This window comes from Arvicanthis niloticus, chromosome 8 (genome assembly GCF_011762505.2).
Source record: "Arvicanthis niloticus isolate mArvNil1 chromosome 8, mArvNil1.pat.X, whole genome shotgun sequence".
NCBI lineage: Eukaryota > Metazoa > Chordata > Mammalia > Rodentia > Muridae > Arvicanthis > Arvicanthis niloticus.
The window spans coordinates 37,746,315-37,763,435 of NC_047665.1; the positions used below are offsets into that span (position 1 = coordinate 37,746,315).

At 42.0% G+C, this 17,121-nt stretch overlaps 1 protein-coding gene across 12 annotated transcripts in view; it reads left to right on the forward strand.

Moving 5' to 3' along the window:
- Carmil1 (capping protein regulator and myosin 1 linker 1) overlaps positions 1-17,121 on the forward strand; it is a 264,452-nt gene that overhangs the window by 128,596 nt on the left and 118,735 nt on the right. For all 12 annotated transcript variants that reach the window (XM_076939239.1, XM_076939246.1, XM_034510864.2 and 9 more), the window contains exons 6-9: positions 1,030-1,127; positions 1,474-1,544; positions 1,715-1,788; positions 15,177-15,252. In XM_076939239.1, coding sequence (XP_076795354.1) covers positions 1,030-1,127; positions 1,474-1,544; positions 1,715-1,788; positions 15,177-15,252 — 319 coding nt within the window. The remainder of the gene's footprint in view (positions 1-1,029; positions 1,128-1,473; positions 1,545-1,714; positions 1,789-15,176; positions 15,253-17,121) is intronic.

Genomic DNA, 17,121 nt, shown 5'->3' on the forward strand with positions numbered 1-17,121 from the left:
TTATGTGTTCATCTCTGTTCTCACACCATCCCTATGAGATAGGAGTCTCCTTATTTTATCACTACTGTGTTAGGAATAATGGCAGCTTGGGGAGGCAGGTTGCATTTTTGTTTTTGTTAATTATGTGTCTGTGTGTGTCTGCACATATGTGTGCAGTGCCTGCAGAGACCAGAAGAGAGTGGTGAGTCTTCTGGAGTTAGAGGTACAGGTGTTGTGAAATGTCCAGCATAGGTGCCAAGAACTGAAGTGCATCCCTCTGCAAGAACGGTATGAACTGCTGAGCCACATCAACAGCACTGGGCTACACTTTAATGCACTGCATGAATGGGCAGAAGGCTTATTATGTTTCGAGAAGGAAAAGATGGAAAGAGTGGGATCTGGGCTTGGCCTTGGATCACTCAAGGTCCAGTAGCACGAAGCCAAAGGATCTGCTACCACGAAAGAAGATCCATCTGATAAACACTTGCACAGGGCACTGTGGATGGACTTAGAAGAGATTTGTACTTTAATTCTTAAAAGCTGGGCACATGTATTTGGTAGAAGTACAATATACTAATTCATTAAATACAGTACTTTTTATTTTTTGAGACAGTGTCTCATGTTCTTCGTGCTGTGTTCAGGTTCACTGTGTAGATACAGAATACTTTGATATCCTTCTTACTCTACTTCCTTAGTTTGGTATTGCAGGTGTGTTCAGCTACTTCTGGCTTATGTGTCATTGGGGATAGAACCCAGAGATTTGCATGCTAGGCAAACACTCTACCAACTGAGACACACCCATTGCACCTAATTTTAGAGCACTATTTTTTAAGTATTATAACAAAAATTTTGCATCAGAGAACAACATGGGAAATAATTTTTAATGTCTGAATCTTCAAGAGGAAGTGAGTCAAAGTATAGTTTTGGCCATAATTGAAGTAACACCCATCTTTGTTTAAAGCAAACAAAAGAGGTATAGTATAAAATAAAATCTACATATTGTTCCAAAATCATGAGCTTTGAAATGTGTTGTTGGTGTTAACCTTTCAGGAGAATCATGAAGAAGGTCTCCATGGAGCCATCTGAGCGCCTGGCCAGTCTCCAGGTCCTGTGGGACAGCCAGACCTTGGCTGAGCCAGGCCCCTGTGGTGAGCATGCATTTTAAACTAAAATGTAAGGGATTGGGCCCATCCCCCTGCCAGGAAGCTGAGTCTATTCCTGGTATGCTACTGTAGAGGTACAATTAGTTCAAGGTGTAATTAGCATGTACAGACTTTAGATTGGTGGACAGAAGTCCTATATTTAAGCCCGCTGCAGCCTGCTGCGTGTGCACCACGGAGCTGGAGCTGGAGCTGGGGAGAATCCTTGCTGTTTCTCTAGATGGGAAAGATAACCTGATTGCCATCAGCTGCCAGATTGAAGCTGTAAAATTGTGATGTAACAATTGTTTTGCTGCAAACCTGTCGATATCAACATCTCTGCTTCATGCTTCAGGTGGGTTTTCTCAGATGTATGCCTGTGTGTGCGACTGGCTGGGATTTTCATACAGGGAAGAAGTGCAGTGGGTAAGTAAATCTGTACCCCCCCCCCACACCACTCGTCTTGTTTATTTTATTCATTTCAGTTATTATCTTTCTTGTTCTGATTACTCAAAAACCTGCCTGTGTCTCTGTGGTTGTCTGGCGTCTTTATGTGTACGGGGATTAATTTTCTAACTGGGTTTTGCTTTAAATAGGATGTGGATACAATTTATCTGACACAAGACACCAGGGAATTAAATTTACAAGACTTCAGTCATCTCGAGCACAGGTAAGCCCCATCTTTCCCTTTTTCCTTTGTCCCTTTCCTGTTCTCAGGGCTGTCACTCTTTGATGTCACTTAGGGACAAAGGTAATCTTTGGAGAACCCTTCTACAAGGGAATGAGCAAACTCTAAGCTTTCCCATTGCCATAGATAACTTGATGAGGTGCCTGTGTGTACCCAAGGCTAAAGTCCATGTTTGGAAAATACCCTGAAATTTACTGTGGACATAGCTTATAAGAGCTCTTCTAAGGGGCTGGAGATATAGCTCATCAGTTAGAGTACGTGTTACTCCTGGAAAGGACCCAGATTTTGTTCCCACCAGCTATGTTGAGCAGCCCATAGTAACTCCAGCTCCGTGGGGTAGGATGCCTCTGGCCTCAGGGGCAACTTGCACATACATGCACACACACATTCACATAGTTAAAAATAAATCTTAAAAGTCTATTTGATCAGCACTCTATAAAATATATTACTGTTGTACCAAGTTACTCCTTTGTGATAGTATTTCTCTGGTGAATGTTTATGCTTCATTTCTAACAAATGACTTTTGTTACAACTTCTTATGCCCGGGAAAGTTCTCATTTACATATGAGCATACTAGTGAAAGTCAGTATCACCTGCCTAGTGATATTGATAATAAAAACATGTTTTAAGTATTTTTGAATGACTTGATTGGGAAAAATAGTATTCTGCATAGCTAGCTGAGTGGCTAGGGTATTTGTAACGCAAGGACAAAGACCTAATTTCAAATACACAGAACCCACATTAAGAGAGCTAAATGCTACAGGGATCCTAATGTGAGATGGGAGAAAGGCAGAGACAGGAAGGAGAGTCCTTGGAGGTTTTTGGGTCATCTAGCCTAGAACTCTCAGTAGTGAACAAGAGACCCTGTGTCCTCATTATTTCTGTTGCTGTAATAAAATCTCTGGACCAAAAAGTAGTTTAGGGGAGAAAAAGGTTATTGTAGTTCACAATTCCAGGTTGCAGTCAATCTTCAGCGGGAACTTAAAACAGCTAGTGACATCACAACCTCAGAGAAGACCAGGATGAAATGAGTGCACTCCTGTTCAGTGCTCAGCAGCTTTCTTGGCTACTACACAGCTCGGGGCCCAAAGCAGGAGTTGCGGGCACCTATGCTCAAAGTGGGTCTTTACAGCTAGCTCATTAACCAAATCATGAAAATCCCTCCTGGACACACCCACAGGCCAGCCTGACCTAGGTGGTCCTCACAGAGGGCTTCCTAGGTGACTATAGATTGTGACAAATTGACAATTAAAACAAGCCTCGTATCTTGGCTTAAGGAAGGTAATAGTCAAAGGTCAACACCAGAGGTTGTCCTCTGACCTCCATACATGCTGAGATGTGGCATGCGAATGCTGTGAAGTGACTCTCACCTGTTAAATTTAGAGTAATTGTCAGCTCCTGCTTAGTCTGAGTAACAATGTCTTTTTTTTTTTTTTTTTTTTTTTTGACATGCAATGAAAGAGAACTATTTTTTGCTGACAACTTCCATTAACTCATACTTTGTACAAAGACAATTATCTCTTTGGGAGACTGGAGAAGCATTTTGTATATACTCTTCCTATTTATAACACAGAATATTGAAAGGGATCCATGCAGGTGTCTAGATATCCTAGGATGAGCAGCTTATATTTCTTCATTGAGAGCACTGGAAAACAAAACTGACATTTAAGACCAAACAGTCATTGTGACCGTGGGGGATGGGTGCCACAGACAATGCCTTACCTTTCCAGCTCTTGTATGTGAAAATGGCAATGCAGCAAATAGGAGGTGTTTTTAACATTAGGCAATGGTTTGAATATATGAATAGGTCAAGTGAGTCTCCAGGACCCCGGTAATGAATGGACTGTACTTAGAAGGCATATGGCTTGCGGAATGAGAGATACTATAGGATGCTTTAGTGTACAACACCTGAAGTGTTTCAGTGCCTCATTTCTGGGTTGCATCCTTCCTGACTGTGGTCTGTTAGGAGCTTCTGCAGTTTGGTGCTGAGACTTGCTGCTCATCCACTGAATTAATTGCTTAGGAGTCCTCAAAAGGAAACTAAGGAAGCCATGTGATGCAGATGTCTACAGTATATACCCGAGTAGTAGCTGGTACCGAGAACTGTTGTCAGAGCTGCCAGATCCTCCCTACAAGAGGATGGAGAGTTTTCAGCTTACCTGCAAACATTGGATTAACTGGGTACATGAAGATCCCTCTCTCTCTCTCTCTCTCTCTCTCTCTCTCTCTCTCTCTCTCTCTCTCTTTCTTTTTTCTCTCCTCAGAGAATTAAGAGGACTCTTTTGGGCCAGGTGTCATGGCACACTATTTTCATCTGAAATCTTGGAAAGCAGAAGCAGATCTCTGTGAGTTCAAGGCCAGCCTAGGCTACATAGAGACTTCCAAGGCAGGCAGGGCTCCTTAGTGAGACACCGTGTCAAAGAAATAAGATAAAATATAAGGTCTCTTTTCATCACAGACTGTCTCATCCATGCTGGGTAATAACTACTTTAGACTCTGTGAGCCAGACAGTTGCCTTTGCAATTACAGAAGGTCCTGACAGGGATGGTTTTCTGAAGCATCTCTTGTCTCCATCAGCATGTGAAAGCAATACTCACTAGACCATCCTGTGGGTTCTCATCCCTGAGCTTTTTTCTTCTTCTTTTTCTTTTTTTTCTTTTTCTTTTTTTTTTTTTTCTGGGCCAGGGTCAGGAGGTTTAATTCATTCTCTCCCATTCATGTTCATATTCATTGATGATCTCTGTTTCTCCCTCTTGCTCCACGCCCTGCCTTTGCCCCTCCTTCTGTCCCCTCTTTCCTTGCCTGTGGCAGTTATATTCAGGACCTGGTGTCCTGCTGTGGTTGAATAAGCACAGGTGGGCTCCACAATAGTTCTGCTGGATTCCTCCTGTCCAGCATTGCCTGGAGAGGGATTGGTTTTTAGGAAAATGCCAGCTCAGTTATTATTGTTAGGGTCTAACATTCGATTGTAAAGTATCTAGTTTGCTTGAGAATGCTCTTATAGTTTGTTCTGGCTTAGTTAATACTGTGCCAGGAAGAGCCATAGATCAGAAAAAGCTTCTTTCCACATTTCTCATGGGGTGTCTCCAAGGGCTTCCAGCCGACGTGTTAAAAATGTAATTATACTGTAATTTGACATGGCAGGGAGGGGTGAGGGCTGGGGCAGTGCTGCCAAGAAAGAGGAGAATATATGTCTCTGGATACATTGATTCTTCTGCTTCCCAGAAGACTTTTAAGAGGAGCTCATCTCATTAATCCCCTAAACTCTGGTTGAACACGCACTATTGAGTTCAAACCTGGCCCAGGAGAGCACTTCCTGCTGATTCATGCTCCTGTGTTATCATATTTCTTGGTCATGAAGGTGACATTCTTGAGCAGGGAGCTATCAGGAATGAGTTCTAGAGCAGTGTGTGTGTGTGTGTGTGTGTGTGTGAAGGTGGCTTTCAGGTTGTGGGGACAGTCTTTTCTACCCTATATCCGTCCATCTCCTCTCCTTTTCTCTTGTGGATCAGGAAGTGGTGCCTGAGAGTTGGTTCTGGATTTTGTTACCATTTCTAAATTTCTCTGAATTTTAAAAATAGTGATCTTGAGGGTGGATAAGACAAATTCTGTAAATTTAGCAACAAGATGATATATTGGGGAACATAGATTTGATGTTGTGTGTGTATGGGTGTGTATGTGTATTATTCTGAAGTTACTACTTTATAACTGTAACACATGCATGCGATTTATAAATAATCTCATACAAAGTACATTTACAATCTTTTGTTGTTATAAATGAGTGATCAGAAGATTATTTTTTTAATTTGTTATTTGTAAGTGTTTATGTATACACATATCATATGTGGGGTGGGCATGTGCCAGGGCATACATATGGAATCTAGAGGATAATTTTGTAAATTCGGATCTTTTTTTTTTTTTTCATCTTCACATGGGGTCCAGGAATTGGATTCAAGGTGTCAGGCTTACATGCCAAACTTCTCTACCTGCTAAGCCATTTCTCTGTCCCAATATCAAAAGATTTTTAAAGACAACTCTGACACCCTGAGGATGTCTGAGACTGTTTCTGATGGCTTTAACCCTCAGAGTTTGGATGCTGTCCAGTTAGTAAGTGAGAATGTATAAAATATACTTCTATAAATGAGGAAACCAGGAAGGAAGTCACTCATTTACAATAAGTCCTCCCGCCCTGACATTGAGACAGAGTTTCATGTACCCCAGGCTAGTCTTGAACTCAGATATGTAGCTGTGGATGACATCAAAGGTTTGAGCCTGCTTCCACCTCCTCAGTGCTAGGTTATAGGCATGTATCACATGTCCAGTTATGCAGGAGTAGAGCTGAACCTAGACCTTCCTGCATGGCAGGCAAGCACTCTCATAGCTCTGCTACAACCCCAGCTATTTTGAACTGTTCTTTCTTCTGTGTTTGTATACATGTGTGTGCATAAGTTTGATTTGGGCATCTTTCTCGATCATTCTTGGATTTATTCTTTAAGGAAGGGTCTCTCAGGAAAACTCAGAACTCACCCATAAGACTAGTCTTACTATCCAGCAGTTTTTGGGGAGAATTCTGCCTCCAACATAAGAGACTGAAATTGTAGGCAGGCCTCCATATCCACCCAGAACTTAGGTGGGTGCTGGGGATGTGAACCCTGGTATTCTTTCCTGCTGTAAGAACCATAAGCATAAAGTAGATATCATGAGAGGTAGTTTAAAATATTCCCAGGAAAGCTAGCCAACGAGTATGTCAGCAAGGTAGTCCCTCTGTGGCAGAGTTTTCCACCACCTTTCCATGTGTCCCTACTATGTGCATGCATAGTAGCAGGACTTGGTGTTCTTACATGAGTCACCTTTCTGAGCCATTGTTTGCTTGTTAGGGTTATTAGGGGAAGAACTTCCCTCTTGTATGGCTGTACCCTAAATTCACATACTTGTCAAGATCATTCCTTCTTGGGCATTCTGGAACTTGTTAGACATCTTTCAAATCTGTCAATTATTTTTTTCTTTAACACTTTGTTGGTATCTTTCACATACTTGAAAATTTTAATAGGAAAAAAATGTCCCTGAGGTCACACAGCCCAGAGAGATGGCAGGAGTGTTTCATAGGCTACCTACAACTGTGCAGTAACAACCTTGACAGAGCTGGATTCCAACCCTCTTACCAACTTTATGTCAACTTTAAAACATTGCTCTCATATATTAGTATCTTAATTCAGTTTTTGTTTTGTTAAGACAACATCTTGCTGTGTAGCACAGGCTAACCCCAAAATTGATTCTCCAGTTTCTACCTTGTGAGTGCTGGCCTTGCAGATGTGCACCATCCTGCCAGGCAAGTAGTTAACAAAAACAAACAAACAAACAAACAAACAAACAAACAAACAAACCTTCTTCAAGAGTTAGTGATGATATTCTGATGCCAGGGTTGCTGTCAAACTCCTAGGCTCAGGCAGTCCCCCTGCCTCAGCCTATTGAGAAGGTTACGTTCACACTGAGCATTTTAGTATATTTTTATTGTTCAAAGTAACAAGACTAAACTTTTGTTACTTGACTAATAACTTCAGAATACATTGCAGTGGGCTAAGGATGTAGTTCAGTTAGTGTGCTCAAAGCCCAGGGTTCAGTTCTCAGCACTACATAAAACAGGACAATGGGTTGGAAATTAGGCAAAAGTAAGTGAAGACCTGCTTGGAATACATGAGATCCTATCTCAAAACAAAACAAAACAAAACAAACCTGAGCCCAAACCAGAGTAAATCTTGCTGTTGACTGGAAAATGAGAAAACAAATCATTGGCTAAATGCAATGAAAGAGGTTAAGTTCCTTTTATTTGAAAGTGTGCAGAAATACTGCCCTGAATGCTCTGTGGAAGAGGCTGAGGGTTGAAAGTGTAGGAAGGAAATGAGTTGCTGGTGGGTTGATGGCCGTCATTAGGACAATGGGCTTGTGAGTCATACCACCTAGGGTTGAACAGTAGCTGTCTGGACTTTGTGTGAGAGCATAGACCAACTCACTTCCTGCGTCTTCGGCACTTTCACCTGTCTATGCACTTTATACATAGAAATGTCCATGATCTCAGCACTGAGGAGATGGAGGCAGAAGGTTCACTGTAGTTCATGAGCACCTGAGCTATATAAGATTTCTTGGGATACAACAAACAAAATTTCAAGTCTATTACAAGTTAGGTGCATGCAAACCTTTTTCTGAACAGGCTCGAGTGACACAGAAAGTGATCAAAAGAATCAATCAAGGAGACCTTTCTGCATGACCAGAAAGGAACTATCAGCAGAACAAATAGCCTACAGAATGGGAACAGTCTTTGTCAGCTATATCTCAGGATGTGATATGTATTGTGTGTGTGTGTGTGGGGGGGTAGGAGTGCACGAGCATGTGCACATGTATGTTCATGTGTATGTGGACCAGCTTATTCTTTTCAGTTTCTCCTTGCACTCAGCTTACAGATTCAACTAGATTAGCCAGCCAGTGAGCCGCAGCCTGTCTCCATCCCCTCAGGGCTAGGATTATCGCTGCTTGGCACTGATGATTTTTTGAAGGTACTCAGGATTCAAATTCAGGTCCTTATGATTGTGTGGCAGGCACCTTACTGGGGTGAGCCATCTCCCATATTTTTGTTGTTAATTGTTTTTTGTTGTTGCTAATTAAAAAAAATCATTCAAATTTGTGTCTGTGTGTGTGCACGTGCATGTGCATTGGTGTAGAGGTAAGAGGCTGATGTCAGGTGTCTTCTTCCTTGTTTACCACCTTGTTATTTTGGATAAGGTTTCTCACTAAACCTAGAACATAGCAATTAGCTGACTGGGCTAGAGACTATCATGGTAAAAGAGATGACATTGTGGCAGGAGCAGGAGGCTGCTGGTCACATCCCATCTGTAAACAGGAAGCAGAGAGAGATGAGTGCTGGTGTTTAGTCCATTTTTTCTTTTTAGTTTAGGATGGGATTCCAGCCCATTAAATCATCTTCTCTCCTCAGTTAAACCTTCTGATTTGTCCACTTTTGTTTCCATGATGGTTCTGAATTGAGTCAAGCTGACAATGAACATGAAGCTGCACCCCTGGCCTTTGGAAACTTTTCTCCCTATGTAATAGAGCTACGGCATCAGGTAGTGAAAATGTGAAGGCTTAGTTGTGATAGACAGAAACGCACCAGAGAAACCTGAGAAGCTCTCAATGGAGGCTGCTTCAGCTCGGCAATAGTGAAGAGACCATCAGTGCAGTGCTGTCTGAGGTTTGCTTATATGTGCATCTCTGAAATCCTGACTAAGCCTTTCAGGATGAGCTCTAGAAAATGAAGACAGTCATGTGCTGACTACCTTTTGTATTTTCTGTTGAAGTGGGAACTCCCAGTGCTTTCTCCTTGATGACACTATGATGCTGCACGGTGAATTCAGGACTGAGTCCCCATCCCTGGTCTCATTCTTTGCCTAGCTGTCTTGTTGGTTTGAGGTGTAGGAGTTCCATCTCAGACATCTCAGACTTTACAAATGACACACGAGTTTTGTGAAGTGTTTTTGGGGCATCCATTTGTCCAGATTTAGGCTCCCTATTCTCTGCATATTTCAGCCAGGTGGAAGATGGTTAAATGTAGAAGACGTGGGGTTCCCCAGGGTGGCACGTGCAGCTCTAGTCCATTCACTTCTGTTTCTGTTTTGCTTTCCAATTAGGACACTGCACAGTCTATTCATTCTGCTGTTGGCCAGGCATTCTACTTAGCTTATTGTTTGCTAATGAACAATGCTGCTAAGGCCGTTCTTGTGTCTGTTCCCTTAGAGAACAATGGGCAGATATGTACCAGGATGCAAATCATTTAAATTCAGCTGTTATGCCCACCACTTAACTCCAGAAAGAGGCCACTGCTTTTCTCTGGACTGTATATGCCACTTCCCAGTCACGGTTCCCTCCTCCTCACTACTCCATCTAATTGTAAGGACTTTTCCAATCCTTCTTTTGTTTTGATGATTGATATATTTTGCTAATTTGCTGTTTTGTTGCTTTGATCAAATACTGTGACCAGAATTAACTTAAGAGGAAACTTGGCCAAAGCAGGAACTCAAGGCAGAAACGTTAATGAGACACTGCTTACTTCTGCCTGGCTCCCTGACTCATGTTCACCTACCTTTCTTACACAGCCCAGAGCCATGCGCCTAGGGCTGGTATTGCCTACAGTAGACTGGGTGCTTTAACATCAATTACCAGTCTAGAAGATATTCTACAGACATGTCCACAGGCCAATCTAAGGGTGGCAGCTCTTCAATTCGGATTTCTTTCTTCTGGGTACATTAAGTTAACAGCCAAGATTAGCCACCACAATGCATAATTTGACTGAGTAATCCTATGAATCAACCAGGGAAGAATTCTCTACTTTTCTTTGCCTTTTGTTCTAGCCTCAGAACACTGCACCAGAGGTTTTTCCTATCCCTCTGATGCTTCTTGTTTGTATTGCACAGATACCCTCCCCCACTCCCTCAGCTTCCCCAGATACACCCCACCCCCAGCTTTGCAGATATTAGCTTTTTGAAAAATTCTTTATAGAAAAGCTGTTTGTGGCTACCTTTCCTGCAGTAAAGTTTCTTTATACAGTTTTCACTGTATAAAGAAAGGACAGCAAGTGTTGTGGTTATGGACTACTATGTGGTAAACTTCCAAACTTTATGTCCCACAGCATGTACGTGTATAACTCATAGTGATGCCTTCTTCATTCACATCTCTGGGAGTTGGTGTCAGCTAGTTGGTTGCTGGGAGACCTAGATATGGCCCTTCCCTGTGGTTCTGGCTTCCTAATAAATCACCTGAGCTCCATGGGTGAACCAGAGCCAGGCAAAAACCAAACATGGTCTCTTCTAACCAACTTCCAAGATATGTGCCATCACTGGGGAACACCTGTGACTTTCCTACTTTTTGGTGATTATTTAGACCACCTAAGTTTTGTGCAAATCAAAGTTTTTGCTTCTATTGGACAAATACCCAGGACTAAAACTAACAGGTCACGTGACTCATGCACAATAAACTCAAGACAGAGTCAAACTGTCTTCTGCACCGAGTATGCCATTTGTCCTTTCATGGCCACATTTGAGAGATTCAGCTGTGCTGTATCTTGATCCGCATTTGTGTTTTGGGGTGTTGTCTGAAATCTTGTCATCCAATACACACCTGTGTGTATGGGGGTTATTTTTTTTGGCTTTAAATTGTATTCCTCTATTGGCTAGACATTTGAGCCTTCTTATGTGCTTCTATCTATCTATCTATCTATCTATCTATCTATCTATCTATCTATCTATGTATTAAAGTTGGTGAAATGTCTGTTTAGATATTATAGATCTTATGCCCAGTTTTAAAATTGGGGTGTTTGCTTCTGTTGGTGTTGAGGGTGTTGTGTGTGTGTGTATGTGTGGTGTGTAGTATGTATGTGTCCAGGTGTGATTGCCCATGTGGACATGTGGACAGATCAGTGGTGGATATCTAGACATTGTCCTCGATGGCTTCACCTATTTTTTCTATTTTATGAATATTTATTATATATATTTATTCTATATTACATATTATATATATGTATATAAATATATATAAATGATCTATCTGCATATAAAGCATGCATGGTTGTATCCCATTATAGATGATTGTGAGCTACCATGTGGTTGCTGGGAATTGAACTCAGGAAGGACCTCTGAAAAGAGCAGCCAGTGCTCTTAACCACTGAGCCATCTTTCCAGCCCCACTTCACCTTATTTTTTTGACACAGGATTTGTCTCAGTGAGCCTGAAGTTTGCTGTTCTGACTGAGCTCACTTGTCAGTAGCCTCTGGAAACTATTTCTCTGCACACTTGCAGCATATGTTACAGACATGAGCCACCTTGCCTGGCTTTTATGTGGTTGCTGGGGACTGAACTCAGAGTGCTCTTTACCCACTGAGCCATCTCCTCTTAGCTCTGAGACTGCTTCTTACTGCTCACTTTTCAGTGTTGTGTGCACTAGGGATCTAACATCCACTGTTGGAAATGTCCTTTACAATTATTCCCTCTCAGGATATGGCTTACATTTTCCTCCACTTAACACCAACCAGTTCTTCCAGAGTAAAAGCTTTTGATCCCGAGAAAGTCCAGTTGAGTGTTCTCATTCATGACTTACGCTTTTGCCATCAGATCTTGAATGCTCAGGCTGGGATAATCTATTCTCTGTTTCCCATCCCATCTGCCTGCAATGTGAATTTCTCTGAATTCTCAGGACTCTGTACGCTTCCTCCATAAGCCTCCTTGGCTGGTCTGTCTTGATTTGTGATTTATTTATTTATTTATTTATTTTATTTTATTTTATTTTTTTGCACAAACCTATAGTGTCATATTCTCCCTTGGTCCATGTGGCTTCTTTACTGCATTATACTTGATTTCTTTCCCTTGGTTGCCTGCTCGGCTGTACCAGGCTGTGATTGTTACAGGGCAGGAATTGGGTGCTATGTCCATTGTTACATTAAACCCTGTGATTCATGTTTGGTGGCTGGCACTTACTGAATATATGAATGGAGGGAATTACTGGGCATAGTCAGCCACTCATGCCTGCACACATCTGTCCCTAATTATTTTAAGTATTCTGTTCCTTTCTTCCTGCCTAGTCGGCCCCTTCCATCTTCGGAGCCCTGTGAACGTGTGCCCATCTGCTCCAGGTGGAATTACTTGGTTCCTGTGCTCTAAGGGCATTTTAACATTCCCAGGATTTGGCGTGGCTCCCAGCTGTCTTTCTTATTCACTGCAGTGTGGGGAGGGGCAAGGAGGACAATCACTGCCCTTGGCTTGTAGTGTTCCAGCTCAGTACTTGGTAAGGGCTAGAGCAGTGCTCATTGTTTCAAGTAAGATACTTGACTGTCTCCTTCTAACTGTTTTTTTTTTTTTTTTAATTGTTTGTTTTGTTGAGATAGGTCTAGGAGTTGGCATCAAATTACCTCTCTAGGATGACCTTGAACTACCTCCTGCCTCTGTGATTATAGGTTTGAGTCACCATACCTGGGTTTTAATCTTAACTTAAAGATAACATTAACTCTAGGTTAGTTAATAGTTACATAAACAGAAACCCTGACAGATGGGACCTGTAGATGAGCCTGCTCTTTTCTTTGCACTGTTTATCTGGGATGCCTGTAAGCACGCATCTCATCTTCTTACTCATATCTGATGAGCTCACGTGTGGTACTTCAGAACCAGACCAAAGCCTGCAGTTTGTGGCAAAAACTCTTAGGGACCAAAGTCAGAATATAGCAGTGATACCTGATTTATTTATTTGTCTGTCTGTCTTTCTGTCTATCTGTTATCTATCTAAGTCAAGTTATTAAATTTTCCTAGGTGTTTGTTTATAGAAGACTGAGTACAGAAAAAAATGGATTATTCCCATAATGTACTTTTATTCAGCCACAAAGAAAAATTAAATCATATCATATGTAGAAAAATGGATGGAATTGTATAGTTCACCATGTTAAGTGAAGTAAGTCAGATTCAGGAAGACAAGCATCATCTATTCCTCCACCCACTCCATGGAACCTGAGTTCAGGGGCCAGAGTTGGGGTCAGAACAACATGAAAGTGGAAGTAGCTCTCCCTGGGAGGAGGAAGGTGGTCATAAGGAAGGTAGGGTGGATGGAAGATGTAATGGGGAGGTTAGGTAAATATGATAATTAAAATATATTATATGCATATGTTATATGTCACAGTGAGATATACCATTTTTATGACTAATACCTCTCCTTGAAATGGGGGGAGGACCATCTTAATAAAGAGTCTCATTCTCTCTGTCAGTCTCACTTCATGTCTCTGGATAACTATCCCTGTGCCTATCCAACATAAGCCATCCCTCCTTGTGTGTTTGCAGGTTCACTCAAGGTGCTTTTTGTGAAGCACCCAAGATCAGTTGGATTTCTCAGCTCTGTCCACCTTCTGCCTGTCTTTGCTGTTTCAGAAAATAACTGCATCATTTGCCTCTTACCATGCCCCAAACTAAAATTGGAGCTTAGGTTTCAAAGATTTACAGTCTGAGGTTATAGATGTCAGATGCTGAAGCAATGAGTCTGAGAGAGCTAAGTGCTAAATGGAAAGGCATGCACTATGTCGGGGTTGGGGGTAGGGGGAACCAGGAAGACATAGGACAGGAGATGGCTGTTGGAGGCATCAGAGGCCACGGGAACTTTCAGAACACTGCTCAGGAGAGAGGGGTAATTCTGCCCATGCTGTCCCATGCTATGGTAGATGATTCAGGAACTGTCAGCTTTTTGTTTGGAGTAGGAGAGAGGAATGCATGGTAGGGGCCAGTGGCTGGAAAAGTGGTGTCAAGGCAGGGAATTGACATGCAAAGCGTTACCTCGTAGCTTACAAGCTCATGTGAAGCATCAGAGATAACCACACCTGCTCTGTCTCAGGGATGGGATCACTGCTAGGAAGTATAAAAACTACCAAATGGTTGCAGGATGCTTGCTGAGCACTGAAGTCTGTTTGATGGTACTTACTGTCAGAGTGTATACAGCATTATCTTTGCTTAGAGAACAACCTTTCAGAGACTGTATGAGATTATTGATGCTTATGAATCTATAAAGAGGTCTATAAAGAACCAGGCTCATCAGTGTAATGATGGAAGTGATTTCTTTCTGAATGAGGACATTCTCTAGATAAATGCTAGCATTAGCCTCTTTTTCCTGGAAAGTAAGATTTGCAAATGCTGGTGGTAATTTGCTTTAATTATGTGAAATTCTACTTGTATTCGGCTCTGTGAAAATCTACTGCAAAGAATTGAATTGTTTACTATTAAAATAGTTTGGAGGGTGAAGAGTTCCTGAATAACTCAGTGGATAAAAGTGCTTGCTGCATAAAACTGGCAACCAAGTTCAGTACTTGTGAGGACTCCCCACGTAAACAGATATGGTGGCGCTCGTCTATAACCTCAGCATTTCACAGTGAGTGGGAAGCAGACTCACAGAGATAAGAGAATTGCCTGGAAGCTCTCAGGCCAAGTGGTCTGGAGAACACAACAGAGAAACAAGAGAAACTTCATCTCAACAAGAGGAAACCCAAGAGTCTATTCTTGAGAGTTATCCTCTGATCTACACACATAAATTGTGGCACAGGTACCCATGCACACGCACATAAGATGAATAAAAATATAATGCCCTCATTTTCTTTGTTTTGCTCTTCAAGATAGGATCTCATATACTCTAGGCTTGCTTGAGTTTATCTGTCCACCAAGGCTGGCCTTGAACTCCTGATCTTCCAGCTGTCATAAGTGCTAAGATGATAGGCATGGACCACTATACCAATCTAGAAATGCAGTGTTACTGTAGCTCTTTTCCAGGACCATGCTCATGTCCTTCATTCATGTTGGTTCTAGAGACCTGATCCCCATCATCGCTGCCCTGGAATATAACCAGTGGTTCACCAAACTGTCCTCCAAGGATCTCAAGCTGGTAAGTAACTAATGATGCAGCCAGCATTGCCCAGCCTTGCTGAACTGCAGAGACCTGATTGATCATTGTCAGAAAGATTTTGTTACTGCGCTATTTAATTCTTAAGGAAATCTCATTCCTGGGAATGATAAGCATAACATTGTGTGAAGTTTGTGAAGCGAGTGCTTCAGAGAGATTCACCCTCTTGTTGTCAGTGCTTTGGGTAGTTTTAGATCAGGAAAGCATGTGTAGTATTGTCTTCTGTACATACTCATTTAGTTAGCAAAAGCTATTATAGTCACATTTGCACAGCTGCAAACAGCTGGTTTTATAGTCTAGCCTTCCATTTCATCACCATCAGGTTTCCCGTGAGAAGAATTTCAGGAACTACCAACAGGTAGTGTTGGTCTGATTGAATTATAAAAGTTAATGTTATTTTTGTAGATAGTCTGGATTTGGGTAGAGAGGGAATTACATAGAGATGCAATAAAATCAAGGTAAAATCTGTTGGTTTTCATATTAAATTGAATAGCCAAATATTTGGTCTGTTCTTGTACTTCAAATTGTTGGGATCTTGACAAATTGAAAGCTGCCATTCGGAAGGATACTTATCCACTAGTTAGTAGTTTTCAGATACTCTATTTAGGATGAGAAGCAATTTTAGATACTGTTTATAGAGTCACAGAATCTGAGGGTAAGATTTTCAAAATAAAGACATTGAATTGAGAAAGAGCTTTGCCTAATGGAGGCTTTTGAACAGGCTACTTGGGTGTTTGAATTGGCCTAGGATAGGTATGACTTAAAGCATCATGGGTGCAAAAATGGCCTGAACTCGTTTGGGAGCCTTAGGAGCCATGATAGTGTAGGAAAACCTCAGAAACCCGAGTTTCTTACCACGACTGTGGGGGTGGAGATGAGTTATTTAACCTTCCTAGATCCCATCTTCTTCTGTACCAGTTATTTTGAGATAGTTGTAGTCATGTTCATCTCTGTCCTGTGTTTAGCATAGTGGTTGGGTATTGTAGCTCCTTGCTAAAGTAGCTGCATGGTAAAAAATTTGCCTCATAAATATAGAATAAAATCACTGAATGAGAGAACCCAACCGTGAAACTGATCTGCCCTCATTGAGTAGCAGATCACAGTGAGGAGGAGGAAGAAGAAGAGGAGGAGGAAGAGGAAGAAGAGGAGGAGGAAAAAGAGGGGGAGGAGGAGGAAGAGGGGAAGGAGAAGGGGAAGGAGGAGGAGGAGGGGAAGGAGAAGGAGGAGGGGGAGGAGGAGGAGGAGGAGGAGGAGGAGGAAGAGGAGGAGGAGTTGTTGTTGTTTTTGTTTTACCAGTCTCTGACTACCTAGGCATTTCGTAACTGTTGACTCTTGGGATAATCAGCATCACAGTTGGTGAAGAAGTTGAGAAACAAACTGGTCTGAGACTGGGTCTGATGGGAATGAACCCAGCTAGGTAGCCATGGTCTTTTCCTATGTGATGGGCTGTGCCAGCAGCAGTAGAGTAGGGCAGCCCTCCATGAATGAGCAGGTATCCATGTAGACAGCATGGGAATGGGAGCCTCAGGTTCGCTGGGGTGGGAGCATCTCAAGGACTTAACCAGCAGAGTGTGTGGGACTTTGGAGGAATAAGAAGGAATCCTCAGACCAGAATGGCCTCTTGCCAAGACACATTTTCTCAGCCCATTTAAACTTTCATACAAGCTTAAGATTTTCACAAGGGGTCCCTGAGAAGGTTCTCAAAGGCTTTAGATAGGCAATTCTTGGAATTTTCCCAACTCTACAGTACGGGAAGGTGTTGGCATCTCATTGTTGTTCCTCCCTGGTATCATTCTCTTCTGACTGACTCAGGATTTAGAATATAAGCAATTCCATTCTGGGAAAACAAAG